This window comes from Meriones unguiculatus, chromosome 1 (assembly GCF_030254825.1).
Source record: "Meriones unguiculatus strain TT.TT164.6M chromosome 1, Bangor_MerUng_6.1, whole genome shotgun sequence".
In the NCBI taxonomy this organism is placed as follows: domain Eukaryota; kingdom Metazoa; phylum Chordata; class Mammalia; order Rodentia; family Muridae; genus Meriones; species Meriones unguiculatus.
Window position 1 is genome coordinate 194218246 of NC_083349.1, and position 25329 is coordinate 194243574.

General features: G+C 37.8%; 1 protein-coding gene across 11 annotated transcripts in view; it reads right to left on the bottom strand.

Moving 5' to 3' along the window:
- The window catches only part of Neo1 (neogenin 1), a 179217-nt gene that overhangs the window by 99963 nt on the left and 53925 nt on the right, over nucleotides 1-25329 (bottom strand). For all 11 annotated transcript variants that reach the window (XM_060375121.1, XM_060375114.1, XM_060375132.1 and 8 more), the window contains exons 3-5: nucleotides 24360-24635; nucleotides 20616-20769; nucleotides 16828-16964 (exon numbers count right to left, since the gene is read on the bottom strand). In XM_060375121.1, coding sequence (XP_060231104.1) covers nucleotides 16828-16964; nucleotides 20616-20769; nucleotides 24360-24635 — 567 coding nt within the window. The remainder of the gene's footprint in view (nucleotides 1-16827; nucleotides 16965-20615; nucleotides 20770-24359; nucleotides 24636-25329) is intronic.

Genomic DNA, 25329 nt, shown 5'->3' on the forward strand with positions numbered 1-25329 from the left:
TATTAGACATGTAATATAGCATAAACATACTAAAATCTATACTCCTAAAGAAGCTAAAAAAGAAAGACCTAGGGAAGATGCTCAATCCTCATTCAGAAGGGCAAACGCAATAGACATCGAGAGCAGGAGAAGACAGGGAACAGGACAGGAGCATACCACAGACAGCCTCTGCAAGACTCTACTGAATGAGGTATGGAAGCAGAGGCTGAGACTCACAGCCAAACTTTAAGCAGAATAAATGGAATTTTATGAAAGAAGGGGGAGATAGAAAAACCTCGAGGGGACAGGAGCTCCAAAAGGAGAGCAATAGAGGTATTCATTTTCTTAAGCAAGGTTTTCCAAATAGCTTTCAATCCAGGTCCTAGGAAAGTTGAATCTGTCCCTGATGACAACCATCTCTTAAGACTGCCTGCTACATCTTTCATGCACTTGCTGCCTGCCTGTTTAACTGAGTAGATATAGACTACTTTTGGAAGGATATAAGAGAAGCCAACAGTGTCCATGGAGGCTAATATTTCTCTACATAGCCTTTAGGTTTAATTATTTTTAATTTTAATTAAAAATAAAACTAGAGAGATAAACATACACCTAGTTAAAACTTGCTCTGAAAAAGTTGTCATTTTAAAATTAATCTATATATTCAATAAAATGTCATTCAATAATGCAAGAGAATTTTAACAAAACTTGACAAACTGAATCCACAAGTTATGTGGAAGAAAAATATATGCAGACAAAAAGCTTTGAAAGAGCAACAGGAAGGAATCTGCTGAAACACAGAATTCTAAGAAAAGCCTCCTTTTACTAAACTAGCATTTGAAAATAAGAACTGCAGATATTTGTAGTAAGACATGACATTCAAATAAATAGAGACAATAATACTTCTGAGGCAACAGGTAATCCATTTGGGAAAAAAAAAAATCAGTCAGATTTCTACCTATTATCACATACAAAAATAAAACCGAGGTGCATCAAAGACCAATAGGTAAAGTATAAAAGTATCAGAAGAATATGGAAAACAACTTTATTAATGTGAAGGAGCACAGTTTGATTACAGAAAGAGAAGAGTAGCATATCTGGCTAGAGAATAATGACGATGATGCTGATGATAATTTCTGGTTGTCTCTGCTTGTCTCTTTAGAGACAAGGTCCCTTCTAGCTCAGGTGGGCCTTTAACTTGTTATGATGACCTTGAACTCTTGGCATTCCTGCATTCACCACCCAAATTATGGGTATATGCCAGAAAGAAAAGTTTTTTAAAAGGCAATGTGTGCCTCAAAATTAAAACACCAATGTCTATGGTATCTTTATTTCTGGTTACCAAATTTTGGAAATAACCTAAGTGTCTTTCAATAGACAAATACACAACTATGATATATTTATGTCATGTGTTTCTCAATAAAAGGAGAAGGAACTACTGATACATCCAACCACATGGCTGATATGAAAGTACACTGAATAGAAAAAAAAACTAGGCCAAAGGGGCGGGGGAGGGCACAAACATGAAATGCTAGAATATTCAAACCATTTATAATGACATAAAGTATATCAATGCTAATTTAAATATAGAGGCATGAAAGGCGCATGGGAAGGATTAGCAAGAGGCGTTAGAAAACTTGGGAGTGATAAGTCTGTTAATTATTCCAAATGTAGTAGTATTTTCATGAGTATACACATATTAAACATTACATTTACACCTTACATATGTAGGGTAGCAAATTATAGCAGTAAAGCTGCTGAAAAATACAGATTATATTTTAACATACTTAAACTATTTAAAATGTTTATGCCAAAGAACTGGTATTCAGAAGACATTTTTAGAAATCTACCACTCAATAAAAGAGCTTAAAACTGTCAAAGAATGGACAATTAAAGGACCAATAAAAATATCCAATAAAATCAGAAAAGAAATTAAACCTCCTTAATAAGATATGTGTTTTTCTTGTTTCATTTGCACAGAATATAAAACTTGAGAGTGATACAAAGAAGTTGTGGAAAAACTACCACTGCCTTGCTATTGTTGGGTAAGGAAGTAATCCCATCTATATGAGGGCGATTCAGCAAGATGTGTCAATATCTGACATAAATACCTTTTACTTTAGCAACAGGAGCTGTGATGGCTAATCCTGGTGTCAACTTGACTACATCTGAAATTAACTAAAACCCAAGCAGCTGGGCACACCTCTAACAGGGTTGTCCTGACTAGACTGTTTAGGAGACACCCTTGCTCCGGCGGCAGCTCACGTGAAAGGACATGCAGAAGGGAAGCCTTTGCTTTTGCCTGCTTGCCTCCACTGTTAGCACGGTCATCTGTTCCCGAGACATCCTTTCAGCGCTGCTAGAACCTGCTTCTTCAGGGTTCCAATACTAGACCACAACATGGAAGGGCTCCAGGACTTTCTTGGGGAGTCCAGCACTAGTTTGGTACTGCTTAAGGTATACCGTTTCACAAACTGAAAAGCGAACCGGTCCTTGGCCTTTCAAGGAGACAGCCATTGTTGCACTTCTCAAACCCCAGCCTGTGAGAGTCTTTAACAAAGTCCCTTTCTATACTAATATTACTTCATAACTAACAGAATCACTGTTGTTTCTTTAGAGAACTCTGACTAGTCCAGCAGTCGCTGGGGAAAGGGTAACAGGCAGGTATAAAGGTGGACATTCACAAAGACGCTCAAAACCGTGTTACTGTGAGGGACCCTGGAAACAGTTAAGTATTGATTATGAGGTCTGCGTAAACACGTGAGCAGTCTGGACTACGACTTTCTCCAAATCAGCAGTTCATCTTTAGAAATAAAAATCATGGTTCGGAAGCAGGCGAATGTAACTGTTTAAGGAGTTCTCTGGCTGTTCTTCTGCAGTAATGGCAGGGTGGAGTACTTCCAACAGCTGCAGCAAATCCATTAAGACCAACAGTCCTACTCCCTATTTTTTTAAGTTGTTAAGTCTTCTATAAGGTCATAGATGATGCAAATTTATGTCACTATGCAATGTAAGCATGTTGTATGTTGCCATAGAAAAAGCATAATAGACAACGGGAAAAAATGCAAGAAAAAAAGAGAATAGTATCATTTCATTTCATAAAAACATGAACTTGTTTAAAAATATTTTTAAATATGTAAACTATAAAAGCAAAAGCAGTATTTCTGGTTAGTGAGGTGAAAGGTGGCTTTTTTTCTATGTACTTTCAGTGTTATTAATCTGAAAAATAGTAACTGTTATTTTGTAGCACTGGTTTACAGCCTAGAGAATCCATTTTGTAACTGCATTAGAAAACACTGGGCATATGTCAGTCCCCAGGCACAGTCCAATGAGCTACTCAACTCCTCATCTCCACAGTGGAACGTGCTCTTAACATGTTCTCTATCAATCTGCCACTGGCATATTTATTTTTCACTCTTTGCCATCAATGAAAATACCGCCAAGTTGGTCTACTATACCAAAAAAAACAAAAAAACAAAAAAAAAAACACCTTTTTTTTAGTTTTTCATATGTAAATTGAGGTATATATTTTTGAAAATTCCACAAAGCAGCTGAAAATGAGCATTACAGCTTTTAGGAACTGAATATATCATTGGATTTGCTGTTCAAGATAAGTGTCAATAGTTGAATACAAAAAAGCTCAATGTTCATTTAAAATGTTTTTTGACCCATTGCAACAAATAAAGACAGTTCAATGAGCACTGTCAATTGTGGCGCAAACACTGTAATATCTCAGGGTGATAATTAAACCTTCTTAAAACTGATCTACTTCGGTTATCAGCATTTGCTAGCAAACCTGGACGATGCCAATGGTAAGACAGTCCTCCCAACTAGAGCAGACAATGGCTACTCCTTGGTCAAGATGACTTATTGATGTCTCCAGAAAATAAACTTCAGAAGTACGGGGCAGAGAACAGGACATCTCTGGTGGTGTGGGTAGGCACTTCTCTGTAAAGACAAACGTGCTTTCCTATATATTAGATTATAGCATAAAATTCCTAGTTGGAGTAACTTAAAAACCACTGGGAGAAAACAAGATTACTTAAGTATGTTTTTATAAACAGAAATGTATTAGAAATCAAAAATTCTGGGACTTTAAATTAGGATTTCAAATATGTTTTTAGGTATGTGATCTTAGAAAAATCACTTTGCCTTAGAGGAATGTAAGGCATGTGTGAAAATATATTCTTGTTAATAGGAAAGATAATGTTCAGGCATATTCATATAATTATATGTAACCCATAACTTATATAGCTTACACTATGAAAAGAAAATAAAATTGCTTAGTGTTACTCCTACTATAATTACATTTCTTGGCAAAACAAAATGGATCTTAGTTCCAATAGCCTAACTCTTCCAATGTTTTCAAATGCAGCAATATTCAGCATCTTAAGGAAAGAGATTAAGAAGAAAATATAATTCGGTGGCTTTCAGAAGCGTGGTTAATCATTAGATGAATAACCATGTTACTGACAACTATGAGGTTTTATAGAGAAAAATATTTTGTTTAATATCAACTGTAAAATAGTTATTCAAATATATACTTTATTAGACTTCTTTACAACTTTAAAAATGAAACATATGAACAAATCAAGTACAATTCTCTTATATATCCACTGGAAACCGATCACTGCAGTCTCACTAAGAAGTTGTGAGGATAACAATGCCATAAACCTATACAGCCTGCTTGATTTTACTTTCTCACTTGAACATAATGGTGTGGTATCTGAGCACTCTGTAGGGCTCTGTGACTTGGACCTTAGGAAGGGCCAATGCTACATAAGTAATTTACAAGTACCAGAAGTAAAATTCTCCAAGGATGATTTGGTAATAGAGATTTGACTGTAAGTTAAGTACTCATCGATGAATACCACTGTGATTGTAAAGCTGACTGGGTTACAGGGTACCCAGGCACCTGGCTTAACATTATGTCTGTGTGTCTGTGAAGATGTTCCAAAAAAAAAAGAGACCTCTGAACTGATATGTGGAGAAAAGAAAGCTCTCTCCAGTGTACATGAGTATCATCCACTCCATCAAAAATAAAAGGCAAAGGAAGGATAAACTTGATCTCTACCTGTCTATGCAAGAACACTCAGTTCCTCTTCCCCTTAACATTCCCGGTTTTCAGACTTTCGGGCTCACAACTGCTGAAGACTGTTAGTATTTACTATTGATTTGTCTTTAGTTACACTGCTGCAGCTTTAGTTTCCAACCGTGGCAGATGGTGGAGCTCCTCACTCAGCCTCTAGTTTTACGAGCCAATATTTTACAGTAAAGTTTTTTCCTCTTTCTCTATTCTCCCTCCACTTGTATCTCCTATTGTTTGTTTCTCTAATAATATACTATATTAGATAGATAGTTAGTGTAGTATATATGTAATACACTACACTAACTCTGTATTTCACTATATATAACTATCTAGTGTGCAGTGTATGTATATAGTGTATTATATATACTACACTGACATACTATAAATTTTTAATAATTTATTATAAATACAGCTATAACAAACTTCATGTAGGCAAAAATATCTGGAATTTAATTTATTAATTAGATAGTTCAGATATTACTTTTGTGAAAGGTTTATTTATTTATGTATTTTATGTATATGAGTACTATGCCGGCATGCACATCTGTACCAAAAGAAAGCATCCGATAGTTGAGCTGTCATTTGGGTGCTGGGAATTGAACTCAGAACCTTCAGAAGAGCAATGAGTGCTCTTAATCACTGAACCATTTCTTCAGCCCCACCCCCACCCCCTGATATTACTTTAAGAGAATTTCAATGGGTTACAAGGAGAAAATTTCCAAATCCTAAGCTATAAAAAGAAGTAATACCTGAGTTCAATTCGCAGCACCCACATAACAGCTCACAACTTTGCTTCCAGGGGATCTGACACAGAAAACACTAATGCACATAAAATAAAAATAAATTTAAACACGGGCGGGGAAGAGGGAGGGTGGGATTGGGAGGGAAGGAGAGAGGGAGGTACAGGGGGATACAAAGTGAATAAACTGTAATTAATAAAAATAAAAAAAGAATGGATGAAATGTCAAAAATAAATTAATTTTAAAAAAGGAGTAATAAAGAGCTAAAATTCAGCTACTTTTAAGACATAAATTCTACCAATATTTAAATTAATATTGAAATTCTACCAATATTTAGTGTTAGCTTTTTTTTCTATTGTCCATTGCTTTGGGGTATCAACAAATAGAAAACTCCCTAACACAGGATTGTAAGAATTCTCTTTAATATGGCTTTTTTATATATATTAGTTATATCCAAACACAATACTTTAGAAAATACCTCACAAAAAAAGATATTGGACTATCTTTACTGCCAACAGACAGTAAAGAACTAATCATCATGGAAACATAAATTAAAACCATATAGAGTACAACTGTATACTCGAACACAATGACTAAAATTATGAAAATTGGTAACACTAACTGCTGGCCAGGACATACAGCAACCAGAATATACACATTAACGGGGATGTAAGTTGGTCCAGTCACTCTGAGAAGTAGTCTGGTATACAAGAACTACCAATTTAAAAATTCAGCTGTTAAAAAATACAACCACACAAATGAATCTCAAATATGTTAAGCTTTGTAAAATAAGCCTATACAACAGTTGACATGAATGTTTTTATGTGGAGCTTTAGAACAAGCAAAAACCAATGTATATTACTCAAAAGAGTAGATCCTTTGAGAGTTGTAAGGGGAGGATGAGCAGTGGCATGGAGGAATTTTCAACTATGATTATTATATTCTGTTCTTATATTGGTTGTACAGGAAGGCACTGATGGAGCTCAGGAACAGTAAACTTCATATTTATGAAGTTTAGTGTATATAAATTTTATTTCAAGAGAAGAGAACTACAAACAAAATATTAAATGTTCAAGACTAAAAGACATGGCTTGCCAGGAGGTGGTAGCACATGCCTTTAATCCTAGCAGGTGGCAGGCAGAAGCAGGAGGATCCCTGAGTTCCAGCAACCTGGTCCACAGAGTCATTTCCAGGACAGCCAGGACTACACAAAGAAACCCTGTCTCAAAAAAAAAAAAAAAAAAAAAAAAAAATCAGTGACATGGCATAGCAAGTAAGAGTACTTGTTGCAATGGTGCTGGTCTAACTGGATATCTACATGCAGAAAAATGAAACTAGATCCATATTTATCACCCTGCACAAAACTAAAGTCCAAGTGGATCAAAGACCTCAACATAAAACCAGATACTCTAAATCTAAAAGTGGGGAATACCCTAGAACTCATTGGCACAGGAGACAACTTCCTGAACAGAACACCATCAGCACAGGCCCTAAGAGAAACAGTCAATAAATGGGACCTCATGAAACTGAAAAGCTTCTGTAAGGCAAAAGACACTGTCTTCAGAACAAAACGACAGCCTACAGATTGGGAAAGGATCTTCACCAACTCAACATCTGACAGAGGGCTGATATCTGGAATATATAAAGAACTAAAGAAGTTAAAAGGCAATAATTCAAGCAACCCAATTAAAAAATGGGGTATGGAGCTAAACAGAAAATTCTCTGTAGAGGAATATAGAATGGCACAGAAACACATAAGGAGATGTTCAACATTCCTAGCTGTCAGAGAGATGCAAATCAAAACAACCCTGAGATTTCACCTTACACCCATCAGAATGGCTAAGATCAAAAACTCAAGAGAGAATGCATGCTGGAGAGGATGTGGAGAAAGGGGAACCCTCCTCCACTGCTGGTGGGAATGTCAACTGGTACAACCATAATGGCAATCAATCTGGCGCTTTCTCAGACAATTAGGAATAATGCTACCTCAAGATCCAGCTATACCACTCCTAGGCATAATCCAAAAGATGTTTAAGTACACAACAAGGACATTTGCTCAACCATGTTTGTAGCAGCCTTATTCGTAATAGCCAGAACCTGGAAACAACCCAGATGTCCATCAATGGAGGAATGAATACAGAAACTGTGGTACTTTTACACAATGGAATACTACTCAGCAATTAAAAACAAGGAAATCATGAATTTTGCAGGCAAATGGTGGGATCTAAAAAATAATCATCCTGAGTGAGGTATCCCAAAAGCAGAAAGACACACACGGTATATACTTACTAATATAGACCTGTAAGATAGGATAAACATACTAAAATATGTACACCTAAAGAAGATAAACAAGAAAGAAGTCCAGGGGTAAGATGATCAATCCTCATCTAGAAAGACAAAGAGGATGGACATTGGAAATAGGAGAAAACAAGTAACAGGACAGTAGCCTACCACAGAAGGCACCTGAAAGACTCTACCTAGCAGTGTATCAAAGCAGATGCTGAGACCCCATAATGAAGCCTTCGGCAGAGTGTAGGGAATCATATGAAGGAAGGAGGGATTAGTATATCCTAGAGGGGACAGGGAGCCCCACAAGGTCCAAATATATCTGAGCACAGGGGTCTTCTATGAGACTGTTTATCCAACCAAGGACCACGCATGGATATAACCTACAACCCCTGCTCAGACATAGCCCATGGTAGCTCAGTATCCAAGTGGGTTCCCTAGTAAGGGGGACAGGAATTGTTTCTGACATGAACTCATGAGCTTCCCCTCCCCCTGAGGGAGGAGCAGCCTTGCTAGGCCACAGATAAGGACATTGCAACCATCCTGATGATACCTGATAACCTAGGGCCAGACGGAAGGAGAGGAGGACACCCCCTCAGTGGACTTGGAAGGGGGCAGGGAGAAGATGAGGGAGGGAGAAGAGGATTGGGAGGGAAAGGGGGAGAGGGCTACAGCTGGGATACAAATGAATGTATAAAACTGTTTAAAAATAAAAATTATTAAAAAAAAGAAAGAGTACTTGCTGTTGTAGGACCCAGGTTTGATTCCCAACAACCACATGGTAGCTCACAGCCATCCATAACCCCAGTTCTGGGGGATGAGATGCTCTCTTCTGGCCTCCAGAGACACCAGATATGCATGCAGGTAAAACACTCATACACAAAAAATAAAATAAAAAAATCTTTAAAACTCCCTTAAAATATTAAAATCCTAGATAAGCATACGAATGCTGAATTGTCTAGGTATACCTACAACTTTAAAATTTTATAAAAAATTGATAATGTTGGGTAGAATGATGGACAGTTGATCACATAATTATCATAAAATGTTAATTAATGATGGCTGTAAAGTTATTTCAACATATCATAAAATTTTGCTGACGTGGAAATGTAAATTCTCAGCATTGACTGTTAAGACTCTGGATGTGCTGTTTATACTACCTTATAAAATGTGTTTTGTTCAGTATTCAAAAGACCTGAGAGTACCAATGAATGACAGCAGAGTGTTGGGTGATCAACATGAAGGAGACTGGAAGAAAAGAGAAGCTCAATTTTTAAATTCAGCTAGAGAGTTAAAAACTCAAAAAACAGAACAAACATCTGACATGAGTAAGAGGAATCTAAAAGGAGCTTCAATAAAGATGGTGCGGGCTGGGGAAATGGCCCAGTCATTAAAGGCATAGGCTGCCCCTGGGCCCAGAGGTTTTTTGTTGTTGTTGTTGTTCTGTGGTCTCTTTGTGGAGCTCATGTCCTCTCCAGGCCTATCTCTCCCTTCTTCCATAAGACTCCCTGCACTCGGCCCAAAGTTTGGCTATGAGTCTCAGCATCTGCTTTGATACCCTGCTGGGTAGAGTCTTTCAGAGGCCCACTGTGGTAGGCTCCTGTCCTGTGTGTTCCTGTGTTCCCTTTCTTCTCCCACTTCTGATGTTGATCCTGTTTGCCCTTATGAATGAGGATTACGCATCTTCTCTAGGGTCCTCCTTGTTGAGACTGATGAATCAACCAAGGACCATGCATGGAGAGGACCTAGACCCCCTGCTCAGATGTAGCCTATAGGAAGCTCAGTCTCCATGTGGTTCTCCTAAGAAGGGGGTCAGGGGCTGCCTCTGGCATGATCTCGGTGGCCCACTCGTTGATCACCTCCCCCTGGCAGGGTGGTCTTAATAGGTCACAGAGAAAAAGGATCCAGACAGTCCTGATGGGACCCGATAGGCGAGGGTCAGATAGTAGGGAAAGAGGACCTCCCCTATCAGTGGACTAGGGTTGAAGATGAGAGAAGATGGGACCAAGAGGAGATGAGGGAAGGTGAAACCTGGAGGAGATGAGGGAGGGGCCTGCAGCCAGGGTTCAAAGTGAATAAATGGTAATAAATAATAATAATTAAAAAAAATTTTAAGCACGGGCTGGTCTTTCTGAGGACTGGGTTGGCTTCTCAGAACCAGCATTTTCTCCAACTACAGTCCCAGGGCTTCTGATGCTCTGTTCTGGCCTCTGTAGGCACCAGGCAGGCAGACCATGCATTTTTTAAACTTAAGAAACAAAAAATGATGATTGAAATATTAGCTTAGATTCGTAATAATACTAACATTGGACTATAATTTGTTCCCAGAAAACAGAAATGGAAATTTTTCTTTTGGGAGTAGATGGAGTTTATCATACAAATGCTGTAAGAGAAAAAGGGAAAATTCCTTTTTTTCAAAGCAACTCATGACCCATATTAACCGTTATCAACAATCTGAGATGGCAGGAAATACACCACCAGCTAATTCACGTCATAGCAAGAGTAGAAATCGGAAGTGTTAATGATAAGATAGTAAGTTTGAAATATTTAACAGATGAAGAATGAACTTATAACCTTTTCTGCTTTAACAGCCACTATGTCATTTCCTACAGCTATAACTTCCTGAAAAATAACAAGCCAGACAAGTGTGACGACATTCATATATACTCATAGAGGTGTGGGGGTGTATGTATGTGGGTGTGGGTGTGGGTGTGTATCCCCAACTATTTTTCATCAACTATTTTCCCCATCAGGAAAAAAAAATGCTTTCAACTATGTGGCAAGGCTCAAAACAAAATTTTCCAAATGGGTTTTTGTTATACACAATTACATTCTGTACTCAATAAAAAGAGAGAGAAATAACCTCATGTGATACCCATGAAAAGCACAGCTTGAACTGTACTATCCAGACTCAGAAATAAGGCATGAACATAGCAAAAGCCTGGCATTGTAATAGTCAGCCCTCATTCTGCACTGCTCCAAGAGCAATCATTGCTAATTTTACTTTTAAAAACTGTAGATTAACTTTGCCTGTTTCTGAAGACTATAAAAGGGGAATTATAGTCTTCTGTGCCTAGTCTGAGATTTTAATGTTTTTGAATATAGAGGTGGCATGTCAATTTCCATTGCTGATAAAACGCCACATTGGATTTTGATAGGCATTCGAATCTTTACCAGTTTTAATTTCCAATAAATAAGTATGGCAGCAATATTAATGTGCATGATTTTCAGTGTTCATATCTTGTTATTTCTGTACCATAGGAATATTTTTATATACACTTTAATAGATTCTGCCAAACAGGTTTCTTATTTTTGCAATATTGGGAATCCAACCCAAGTGGAATCTCTAGTTCTCCAGAGTATTTTAAATGTCATCAATGTACATGCCTATCAGCAGTTCATTAAAGTCTCTGGTGTTCCTCAACCCAACACTAGACAGTGCAGGTCTTATGTAACTAGAAACATTTACCAAATACACAGGAGCCTTGCCTGAAGTTTTTTCAAAGAACAATATTCTTTGGAAAAAAAAAAACAAAAAACAAAAAAACAAAAACCCTTTGGTTTTGCTGACAGTCTGTTTTGATACCCCCCCCCATTAACTTTTATTTAACATTCCCTTTTTTCTATTTTCTTTGGCTTAAATTTGCTACTTTTATCATTTTTGAGGTCAACGTCTGAATTGCTGAATTTTGACTGACACACATACATACACAGAGAGAGAGAGAGACAACAAACTTCCCTCAACTTTTGCTCTTAGTTTATACTGTTTTGTAAATTTTAATTTTAAATTCTTAATTTCTTTTCTGACTCAAGGATTATTTTAAGATGATTCACATAAAGCAATATACTCCCAAACAATGAAACTGGACCATTAGTTGCTGTACAGCATTTGCTAATGTCTGTAATATTTTTTACAATTTTTCCATGGACTTTATGAACACTAGGCAAACACTATGACTGAGATGTAACTCCAGCTATACAAATGTCAACAGGGTCAAACTGTTAACTGCACCATTTTACATACTTTGCACTTAGTGAGTTTGCATAACCTATTACTTACGGAAGTGTAATTGCTATGAATATAGTTCTGTCTATTCATAAATCACATCACTTTCTGTTCTGCATATTTTAATATTATATTATTAATTATATGCATCTTTAATTTTTTTTAGTTTTCTTGGCAGGTTAGCTTTTTAAAAAATATTTTAAAGTCAGGGATAGTGCCTCACACTTGTAATTAAGCACTTAGGAGGCCTAAAACAAGTGGATCACAAGTATTAACTCAGCCTAGCCTACAGAGATTTCATCTAAAACAAAAACAAAACCCTGTTTTCAATTTTAATTAAAATGTTAATTGACAAAACTTGTATATATTTATGTAAGATGTTTTTTGATGTATATAAACACAGAATGGCAAAGTTACGCTAAGATATTCCATTACCTCATTTATTAGTTTTTTTTATGGGGAGAACACTTAAAATCTATTCTCAGCATTTTTTCAAGTTGACAATACATTGTAACCATTTTGCTATCTGATTGTAACCATTTTGCTATCTGATTCTATTAGATTGACTATGTTAGATTCCATTCTAATCAGATCATGCAGGATTTGTCTTTCAGTGCTTATTTCTTTTTATAAAGTATCTTCCAGGTTCATTTATGTTGTTGCAAATGGCAGGATTTCCTTCTGTAAAGCTGTGTTTCCATTGTAACAACTTTGTTATCCACTATCCATGATGAATACTAAATTGACTCAATGTCTTAGCTAAGGTGCAATAAGCTGCAATGAGCATGGTTGAATAAACTTAGCTTTCTGACATAATGGTCTATTTCAGCTCGATAGACAGCCATATAAGGAATTACTGGATCATATGGTAGTTATACTGAATGTGAGGTAGTATCCTATTGAGGATTTAATTTAGTTTCTCTAGTGATCTGTCACATAAAACAGTTTTGTTTCCATATGCTTGCTGGGCCACTTCTTTGTCCTCAGGAAATGTCTTCTCAGGTCTTTTGAACATTTTGTAAAGCAGCTGTTTTCCTGCTATGGAACTGAATTCTTCATCTAGTCTAGACACTAACCTCCCATCAGAGGTGCAGCTTGGCAATATTTTCTCTCATTTTGCACTTGTCTCTCCAAGATTCCTTTATCATTTGCTCTACAATTTTTCAATTCTATGCAATCCTATTTGTCTATTTTTGCTTTCGTTGCCTGTGCTTTCTAAGTCATATATAAAAAAGACAACAACAAAAACACCTTTTCCTAAAGTCAACATCAAGAAGTGTTTCCTTCATGTCTTCTTTCAGCAGTGTTTCAGATTCAATCTTCAGTTTAAGTCTTTAATCCACTTCAGGTAGACTTTTATATACGGTGTAAGAAAAGGGTCCAATTTTAGTCTTGTCAGTGAGGCTCTCTGTTCTTCAGAACAATTTACCCTCCTCAAGGTATATTCTTGGCAACAAGAAAAAGCAATATACACAGCCTTTCAGCTATAAACCTGAGAAGTCAAACATCATTTTTACCATCCTCTCATTAATCCCAATAACTCAAAGCCTGTCTGAATTAAAGAACAAGGGACATAAACCCTAGCTCCCAAACAACAGGGCTATGTTACACTCAGTGTTGGTACTAAAAATGAACTCTGTTGTGTAGGCATCTTCTAGAAGACTAGCCATTCCTCTTAACTGTCTGAGCCATTTAGACATTTTGTTTTTCATTTTCACTTTCTTCCAGTTGAAAGTCTACTCTTCTTGTAACACTTTATATATCCTCTCCCCCTTGAAACCGAATTCCCATTTTTATATTTTAAAATTATATAATTTTAACTGTCCCAGTAGGACAAAAATATTCCACAGACAGATATTTGTGTTATGTCAAAAAGATACTCTATCAAACTAGTAAATAATGGTCACCAAGACACAGAATTTCTTCAAGAAGTTCACACTAAAGCTTGGTGCCAGAGGAGGAAGTTACTTCCCAAGAAAAGATTTCGCACAGTTATAACAACATGTCAGACTATCTGGAAGTAAAGAGTGGAGCCCAGATAATGATGGCTCAGCAGTGACGGGCAGGATCACACTTTGACCAGGACTGCTAGGCTATGCACCACCAAACTCTAAAGTTCTGTCCATAACCATATGAGCAAAAGTCCTCATGAAGAAAAACAGTGGAACAAAACCAGTAGCTAACAAGTATAAAAAACGCATTTCTTTTGTTGCTCTCGACAGCCACTTCAGGGTTTGTGGCATAATCAAGGACCTGAAAGGTGGAAGTCACCAGACTTCTTTGCAATGTGGCCACACTGCGTAAACCTTCTCTCTCTGCTTTTCCCTGTTATTTCCCTCTTTAACTGGCCTGCTGAGGACAGGCAGCTAACTCTGCTTGTTGATGCTGCCAGGGCCAGGCTCTGAGCCTGACAACTCCGGAAACAGTACTGCAAGGACAGCTGGACTTTGTTCTTCTGTATTGCCCATTCTTGTGCCAATAACATACTGCTCTGAAAAATGATAAATTTTAATATTTAAAACCTCTCTTTACAGTTTTCTCTAACAAATTCATTTCAAGAGCACCTTTTCCAGGCATGAATTTTAAAATAAAGCTAGTTATAAATTAAGATGTATATGTTATCTATATTTTAAATTTTTAGTTAATAACTAGATGCAATGGCACAGGCCTTTAATCCCGGCCCTTGGGAGATTGGAGAAAATTCAGAAGTTAAAGGCCATCCTTGGCTACTAAGCAAGTTCAGAGTCAGCCTGAAGTACCTAAAACCCTGGAAACCAAAACAAAACAAAACTCAGGTCATTCACTTCATGGGCAGAGTATCAGAGTCCACACAATGAACAAAAATAAAATAGAAAACAACCATATGTAGAAAAATAGTGGGGCAATACCAGCAGTATTGCCAACAAGTGTAACAGATGCATTTCATTTGATGTTCTCTATAACCACAGAAACAGGTGGAAGAAACTGACAGGAGACAAGAGAGAAGACTCATAGACAAATATCTAATTAATGGTGAAAAAGAAAAAAAAAAAAAACCACAAAGGAAGCACAGAGACCAGAAATAGAGTTCATGAGTATTTTATCTTCCAGCGCTATCCATGCAGAAGACCGACAATGACCACCATATGAAACTGTCCTCACCCTCTCCTCCTACCTAGCCACAGACGTGGGCTAATAAGCTCCTCCGACACAGCAGCTATGCCACCTTCGTAACAACGTTTTTGTTTTCATAAAGTATAAGCCTACCCATAAACAACAGAAAAGCATGTAAGCTTTCTCTTCTTTCATCAGTACTGAACCCCAAGCACTGTGTTACCCAGATGTGCTTATTTTAAATACATATGAGTTCCCTGATGACAACTAGAGGTAGAAATATAGCTATCCAATGCCTGGCTCTGAAACATATTGAATATACAAAGAAAAACAAATTTTCACATAAAACAGAACACACAAATTAATACCAAGTCACAGATCACACAATGCATATCATCAAAGGGAACAAGCTAGTGAGTCACACAAGGCATCCTCTACTTCTGCACGTGCAAGCAGGGCTGGATCTTCTAAAATTAACAGAGAAGATCATTAAGAGTTTTATCAGAAACAAGTGTTAGCATAAACAAACCAGAAAAGTGGATCAGCACTCTACAAGTACTTTTCTAAACAGAAAGGGCAGGCCAGACAGGGAGAGAGGCTTGTGCATATGCCACATTCATTTTCCCTGACTTCTAAATCAAAGAACCTAAAAGGGAGAGATGGGAATAGAGAGAAAAGGGAAAAACAACTCTTGCAGAGATGATCAATGTCAGCTTAAGGGAGAAATACGTATCAAAGCATCATACTAAGTGACATGGAAAGGTGTCATGCAATCCTTCTGGTGTGATCTAAGTGCCCCAAAGAAGGAACACAAATGCCCAGAGATACAGCTCTGGAATGGAGAACATACATCTTTGGAGAAAATACCCTGAGACAATAAAAGGGTTCTGAACCTTGTAGATGCCCCAGATCACATTCCCCTCCTCGACAATAACATTCCACCAGCACCATTACAGTATACTACTACTGAAAAACAGGAACGCTGGGATGGGAGTTCTCTAAGGATTAGTTCTCAATCTTCAAGATGATCCCAACAAAATAAGTACTCTTATTCTCTCCACTGTACCGATAATGAAAATAGAGTTCAGAATGGCTATATAAATTTGCTGTAACTGGGGTGGGAAAGACGCACCAACAGTTAAAACACTTTCTATGGAAATAAGAGGCCGAGAGTTTAGACCCCAATACCTCCACAAACGCAGATGGGCACAGCAGCTCGCCTATACTAGCTTTGGAAGGCAGACACAGGGAACCCCCAGAGAAAGCTAGATAGCAAGAATAACCTATCAGCAAACTCTGGGTTTGACTAAGAAAATCTGCCTCAAATAATAAGATGAAGAAAATTCTTGTTATCAGTCTCAGGCCTCCACACCCATGTAGAGGTACTCCCCCAACATGTATACCCAAATACATATGAACATGCATACACACACTCTACATATACACATACATGAAAAGAAAAAATTTTCTATTGTCATATTTAGGAAATACAAGCTCAGAATATAAGCCCAAGCCATGTGGGTCTAGAAGTTTGCATTTTAAGTATTACGCTGTATTGCTTTCCCCGTATTACTGTTAAATAATCAGCAGACCTAGACATTATACAGTATTTTTAATTACACTAAATATTTACATACCTTGCACAGTAAGCTCCGCCTGAGCTTCAACTGTCTTATTTCCATTATCAGCTATACAAAAATAAGTCCCAGCATCATCCTCAATGACATCACTGATCTCCAAACTACCTCCTGCTAGCAAGACCAACCTTCCAGAGCTGGATTAAACAAACAAAATGATACATTTCAGCACGAGGAAAATGACACCCAAGAGGCTCTTCACTTAATTACAGAGAAAACAATCGAACAACATTGTTACAGTGATGGCTACAAGTGGATTAAGAATAACAAAAATCATCAGAATTTAATTTCAGTTTGTTTTGCTCATATTTTATATGCATAAATGCCACAGTGTATAAATAAATCATCAATATCTCTGACACTTCAGCTATTCCGAAAAAGTTATCACTTTTATGATGAATTCAACTTCCTCTATCCTATTCCTATCTTCCTATTCTGGTCAGTTTGTTGGAAATTATATATTCGAAAGTCTGCAACCAATCTAAGACCAATTTCAATACAGCTATGCCATGCTGAGATTACTAATAAGAAGAAAATAAAAAAGAACAAAATGTCAGCTTGAGCAGCAAGTCATGAGGTGACAAGTCACGAGGTAGTGACACCAACTGAAAGTTTCCCATATTGGCCTGGAAGACAGGAAGGAAAAGGGGAGGTTAATTGCCATTGAGCAGCTCCCTGGGTGTGGTCCGGCTAAAAATCAGCTATCATCCATCACTCCACTTACAATAAGGATGGTGAATACTTTCATAAACCTACAGTGATATAAGCCTATTTACATAAAAACTAAAGTAAAATTATAAATCAATGTTCTCAGATTAAGTTAAAAGGTTCAGTTATCTAAACTTTTAATTTAACTTAATCTAGAGAATTATAGATCAATAGACAAAGATACCTGACAAAGAAACAAGAAATATAAGTCTACAAGTATATAATTAAAGCAGCCACTTTGTTTTTATTTATTTCATTATTATTTTCAGGCTGATATTGATTAGAAACAAATTCTTGAAAAGTGAAGCTCTGAAGAAGAGACTGCTATACTTCATGACCTTTGAAGTATGAGACAGACATTTTTCACAGTACCATCACCTGTAGTATGTTCATCAAGCCCCTTTAAAACTATGACCTGCTCCTTTGCACCCAGACTCAGAGCTGTCATCCCCTAAAAGAAGGTATTATTTGATCACTAAATTATATTATTTTGCTGCTCACCTCGAGCATTAGTACTCATATTTTCTGGGTCCTCTTCAGAACAGAACCATTTCTACCTCCCTCATTCTATTTCTTTTTTTTTTTTATCTGAACATATATAAAAAAAATAAAAAAATGTTATTGGTTCTTGGACATTTATTTTCAAAAACGTATGTGTTTTTTCAAAAATGTAATAAAGATGCCTAATGTTTAAGATACTATCGAGATTTCTAGACATTTCCCCTTTTAACTTCCAAATCTCAAATCTAAATAATATATTAGGCACAGTCCACCCACACTTCTCCTCAGGTGCTGGCAGGATAAAAACACTGAATAATTACCTGCATCCAACCCAACCTGAAGGCCTTCTGTGTACTATTACCTGCTCCTGTTTTCGCACATTATACTCGGTAACTCAGCCAAAATCCACTGCCAAACGCTCTGCCTCCCCAGATCTGCATCAAGTACTTGTAAGGATCTGCACAGGGCTGACACTGGCAACTTCCCAACTTCTCAACAAGGCAGTGTTTCTCAGACTTTCCTCTACGTAATCTGAGTATTTAGGTGCCCACAGAACTAAAGGCAGAAAAAAAAATCTGCTTGTTCTACAAAGTCTCCTGGTTTACCCATAGAGTTCACAGAAATATGATTAGCCATAGTATGTGCACACTGGGTTAAAATCCACTTGCTCCCCAAAATCATCGTCAAATAAAACTGGGAAGACATATCATTTTCTACCATGATTTGTTTATACTGGCCTCTCAGACTCCACCCCGAGAACTACCTTCCTACGAAAACATTCTTAATACTCTATATACCAACTCCATTCTACCTCTCTCTCATCCCTAGAATACTGATCTTGAGTTTCTTCAGAGTACTTATTACAACTGACACTTTGTATTTCCATTACTACCTCATTCTTCCACTCTAAAAGCAAAAACTCTCTTTATTACTTGTTTTTTTATTTTTAACTTTATTTTTTTATAATTTATTACATCCTGATGGCAGTCCCCTTTTTCATCTCTTCCTATCCTCCCTCCTCCCCTCTTCCCCCATTCCCTACCCTAGTTCTCAGAAAAGGGGAGCTGTCCTTCCCTACCGTCTGACCCCAGCCCATCAAGTCTCATTAGGCCTGTCTATATCCTCTTCCTCTGCAACCTGGCAACAGGCCCCCACCAGAGGGAAGTGATCAAAAAGCAGGCAACAGAGTCCACGTCACAGAGAGCCCCCTGCTCCGCTTACTAGGAAATCCACATGGAGACTGAGCTGCAAATTAGCTACATTTGAGCAGGGGTCTTGGTCCTCTTCATGGAAGGTCCTTGTTGCGTCAGTCTCTGCAGGACCCCATGGTTCCAGGTTTGTTGGCTCTGTTGGTCTCCTTGTGGAGCTCCTGTCCCCTCCAGGTCCTCTGTCCCCCACTCTTCCCTGTGACTCCCTGTGCTCTGCCCAGAGTTCGGCTGTGAGTCTCAGCATCTGCTTAGATCCCCTGCTGGTGGAGTCTTTTGGAGGACATTACAGTAGGCTCCCATCCTGTTTCCTGTCTTCAACCACTTCCAGTGTCTATTCTATTTGCCCTTCCGAATAAGAATTAAGCATCCTTAAGACCTAGGAATGTACCTAAACTATCATTCAATAATGATTTTTTTGAATTCTGAGCAACTGAGGAGGAACCACAAAAATCCCCACTTCTATTCATTAAATAAAAATCGTTGTGCACTTGCTTATAGCTTCATTTTGATGTGGTCTGCTGAGCGACATTTCTAAAGGGGACCTCACACAGAGCACTCCTGCGACAGTGCTGCACACAGACACGTTACCCATACATGCAGACTGCTTAGCATAGAACTTTCATTACATCTGAGGCATGTACTACTGGAAAGCACTGTCTCTAAAAAAAAAGGGAATATTGTGTTCCTCAAGGGACATTTGACAATCTCTAGACTTGTTTGGGGTCATCATAACTTGAAAGTGCTTTGGGTTTCTACAGGGTAGAGGCCGGTGATGCCAGGAAATATACAATGCTTAAAACAGCTATGGTTTGGAAACAAAGCATAACTAACTACTGAACCATCACCACCGCTCCAGTTTTCTTGAAAAAATAGAACTGAAGAAATTACCCATTTCATAAGGAAGAGACAAGGGACGGGTAGATGATGACTGGCTCTTGCAGAAGATAAATAACTTGTGAACATAGTCCATGGCTTGGTAGGACTTCAGAAAGTGAAACAAAGCCAGGCACGGTGAGTGCATGTAACGCCAGCACTTGGGAGGATGAAAGGCATTTCCTTACACTGAGCAAAGGGAGAAGCTACCACAGTGTGGTCAGGCCTGGCAGCTCACGAGACCCCCAAGAGCCAAGTATAATGAAGCTTAACAACAGCACCAACCACCACCCCTTACTGCCTTGAAAAGCCTGCTTTCTCTTTAGACATCATATTAGAGCACAAAAACACATTTCAAGGATGACATGAAAACTATAATGTGCTTAAACAAAGTAGTTTTTGCTTTGTTTTGTTTTTTAATGTACTGATACTTCCAACTAGCATTAGACCAAGCCTCCAGCTAAGGCTATAAAGCAGTCTTGGGCAGGCAGCATTTACCTTTCTGTGTCAAGCACCTCTTCATTTTTCATCCATCTAATGACTGGAGCAGGAAGTCCTGAGGCAACACATGGCAGCACCACACTCTGACCAATGACCTTGATCACGGAAGACGGTCGCAGCAAAAAGAGTAAGTTTAGCATTTCCTCAGAATCTAAAGAAAATTTAAAAGAAAGAATGATTGATTAAATAAAAGACAAAGTATCTCACAACTTTAGCCATGAAGAACAGCTAGTTTCTATTCCGTTTGTGTGGCTTTATGTGGGAAAAAAAAAAATAAGCAAAACTAACACAAGAAAATTCCATTTGAACAGCAAACATTCCCACATACTTTCTATATGTGAAGTATTAGGGGTTGTAAAGATATTTAAGTGATAGTTCCTGCTTACAGAGTACTTTCTGGTCAAATGAGCAAGATATAACATGAATCCATGCAACACCATGTGAGGGGTACAAACAGAGATGAACAGGCTCAATAACTATGTATCATCCTTACTGACGGGAATGTGAATCTCTTTCCTTTCTTGTGTCAATTTTCTCTCAGTCTTTTGGTTTTCACCTCTTTAAATCTTTCTATCAAACCTGCCATGGTAGTGCCTGCCTTTAATCTCAGAAAGCAGAGGTATGAGGATCTCTGAGTTTGAGGCTAGCCTGGTCTAAACATGGAGTTCCAAGTTAGCTAGGGCTACACAGTGAGACCCTATCTTTTAAAACAAAAACACAAATTACTCTATCAATTCTTTGATTTTGTAATGTAGCAACTACCTGTACAGCACCTGTTTATCAAGTATGTTCACTTTTTAGAGTTGTCTTATCGAGGACATATGGCATGGCCACACTCCTATTCATAAAAGGTAAGTGTTCTACTTAATGGAACACTTAGTTTTATTAATAACAAAATTTGAGAAGATCCTTCTCAGGTAGAGATGTAACTCGTCTCCACTGTCAGGAGAGGTGTTTCCTGTAGTCATGGGTACAACCACCAGAACAGCCTTTAAACGTGTCTAGCCAATTAATGATAATTTTGTAGCCATAGAAACAAGTATGTAATACACAAGTGACAATCAATTTCAGTGACTATACTTCTGAAAGCCAATAACAAGCCCTGCCTTTAAAAGTCAGCCAATCACCAAACAGCTGAATTGCTAGCGTCTCAGGCCGATACTTACCTGTACCCATCTGTACAGCCATGACTGACAGAGGCTTCTCTGACGGAAATCAGACCACTCTCTTTTAAGCAACATAACCTCAGAAACTCTGTACAAGGTCAGGAGTTGGCTATGCTAAAAACTGACTAGCAAAAACATCTCTCTTCACAATTAAATGAGCAAATATCCAGCACTTTGTTCTTATTTCAAGTACTAAGTTGTAGTTTATCCTTTGAAACCATTAACCTTGTTTTCCTGGAATAGATTCTGAGAAGCTGCTTGAATGCTATCTTGGGTGTGGAAAGGAAATATGACCAAGCAAGTCAGCTAAAGGACATTATTATGCAGCAAGTTTATTTTATTACACTTTCAATTACTTAGGAATACTTATAAATTTATATCTATAAATGTAAATATATTTAATCATATTTAACAGAATTAATTCAGCAAATTCATTACAAACATTTATTGGTTTTTATGTGCCAAACAAAATTCATTGCTCTCACTGAGCTTACATACTAATAGTGAACGAAAGACAATAAATTAGATACTATATATATTGCATATGTTGATATATTTTATGTAGGAAGAAAGAAAAGCATTGGAGGTAGAAACAGAAATGTCTAAACAGAATGTCTAAGGGACCATTTACTAATAAAGTGATATCTGAGCACTGAAGAAATAGAGTGAGACACACACGATTCTAAGCAGGGAAAATACCGAAGTAAAGCATTCTGGAACTGTTCTAAAAGCATACACTAGTCACAACTGAGAAAGACATGAAGAGGAGAAGGAAAAGAAAGGTAAAAGAGGGAGGAGGTGTTAAGATTATATAAAGGCCAAAACTTTAATTGTAAATGACCTTGAAGAAGTGGGCTGACTAGTTTTTACATCAATTTGACACAAGCTAGTCTTCCGGGAAGAGAGAACCTCAACTGAGAAAATGTACCTGCCATGTCAGCCTGTGGTCAGGCCTGTGGTCAAGCCTGTGGTCAGGCTTGTGGTCAAGCCTGTGGTCAAGCCTGGGGGGCATTTTCTTAATTAATGACTGATGTGGGAGACCCCACGTCATTGTAGGCAATGCCACCCCTGGACAGGTAGTTCTGAGTTGTAAAAGAAAGCAGGCTGAGCAAGCCATGTGTGAGTGTGCTAGCAAGTGGTGTTCCTCCACGGCTCTGCTTTGGTTCCTGTCTGACTTCCCTTCGTGATAGAGTGTGACCTGAGAATTTTAAGACAAGTTTCTTACCCAAGTTCTTTTGGTCATAGGGTTTTATCATAGTAATAGAAACCTAGCTAAGACGGAATTTTGAGCAAAGGTTGTCTAGTTGGAAAGTAAGTGGTACTGAGAATACACTAGGGTGGGAACTATATGGCAAGGATAGTAACAACAAAGACAAGCTACATTTAAAAAAATCAGTTCAAGGTCCATCAGCAACACCCTCAGAAGTATGGCTTATAACAGTGGTCTCACAGTACAAGGCAGTCCACATGCTATAAATTAGTCATACATTTCTCTGAACAAGAATTCCTCTGCCCAAACAAGTTAGGGATGGCCAAATTGTGTATATAACTTGAACTTAAAAAGAGAAATATGTAAAGAATTAGGCATTCTGCAGATCATAAAGCAGCAACTGGCTACAGTGACTACAATGACCTTTCAGTGAGAGGGTATAAGCATACAACTGGAAAAAGATTTTTAAAAAAAAAAAAAAGCTGACTGTTAGAAAGAATGAGAAGACAACGAAAAGACTGACAGAGGCGTTTAGCTTCCATTAGAACAGAAATATCCAGGAGATGTCACCAGTTACCTAATAACAGTTACTGTTCTACCTGTCTCTTACACCAACTGCCTTGGGCAAGACTCCATTTGGTTAAAAAAAGAAATCTAACTGTAAAAAAATATCCTATAGTGGAGACAGTAGAGAATAGAGCAAGACAGAGTTACAAAGCTAGCTAGGCATGGCGGCACACATCCAGCAATCTCAGCTCTTGGCAGGAAGAGATCATCCTTCCGCAGCCTCTCAATGCTAGGATTATAGGTAGGCCACTATGCACAGCTGTGCTTGTAAATTTAATTTTTATTTTATTTTGGTTAATTTTTTTTGTTAAAGTGCAGGGTCTCTCTGCATAACCCTAGGTGGCCTAAAACTCAAAGATATGCTTGCCTCTACCTCCTGAGTTCTGGGACTGAACCACAGAATTACCACAACATATAGCCTCTGATAATTTTTTTAATAACTAAAGAGTGAATTTTTTTTTCTTTTCATTTTTTTTTTTCAAGACAGAGTCTCACTATGAAGCTCTGGTTGTCATGAAACTCACTCTGTAGACCAGGCTGGCCTTGAACTCATAGGGACCCACCTGCCTCTGCCTCCCAAGTGCTGGAATTAAAGGTGTGCACCACCACACCTTGTGGCATTCTTCCTTTTTATCTCTTTAAAAAACTGAAACGTAAAAAAATAAAAAATAAAACTGAAACATACTATACTATTAATAGTATTTCCCTACTTTAATGGCGTTTATTAAAAAAAAATATAGCAGAACAGTTTTATCCATTAAACACAAAACCATCAATCCTGACAATGGTATAATGTACCTTGAAGAACTTTCAATTCCGCTTCATCACTAAACTTCGGTGGCCCACCACTTTCAACTACACAGCGGTAGAGTCCCCCATCTCCTTCAGTCACATTGCTGACAACCAGTGTTCCGCTTGGAAGTTTGACAACCCTGTCATCCAGAAGAAGGGGCTGTCTGTTCTGTTCCCACCTTACAAATGGGACTAAATCTGCATTAACTTCACAATTCAGAATTGCACTGTTTCCAACATAGACTGAGGAAGGTTCTGGTTGGCTGGTAAATCTTGGAAGACCTGGATAATTTAAAAAAAAAGTCATTAAATATTACTCTAAAATATAGTTTTATAGCCTAGTACCCACACAGCTCATGTGGTCACAAAATATGGTACAATCAGGGCCAAGAAGGTCAGTTCATGGGTCAAAAATTTGGCTACATACACAGATATAGAGCAAATAATAAATAAATAAATGCATTAAGGATAAGGTACATCAAATCCCTCCTAGCTGTAAAAGCAAGGTGCAATGTGAAAAATGATAAGGATTGAATAATGCTATGGCATATTCCATGATGAAAGTACTCAGTATAGACTTATGGCTTATCTGACTACAGATACAGAACTATGTAGCTATAAAAGCATGGGTAGACATTTTGTATATATAACCAACGACAATGACATGTATAAATATTCAAACACACATATATACACCTACATATTCCCTAGCCTGAATCAACATTACTTCTTTAACAGTGTGTACAAATGGTGACTTCATGATTTCTAAGTATCATTCTCCACTGCAAGGAGCCAATGTCCCTGGAGTGGAGGCCAATTCTAAGCGTGGTACAGGGAAAGAACAAGGTGAAGTAGGCTCCTTAATTTATGCCATTAGATCAAACTTTAACCTTAATATATAAAGGAAAAAACAGTTTAAGAGAAATCAAGACTGAAAAGTTTCTAGAATAATGGCACCAGCACATTATTAAACCAG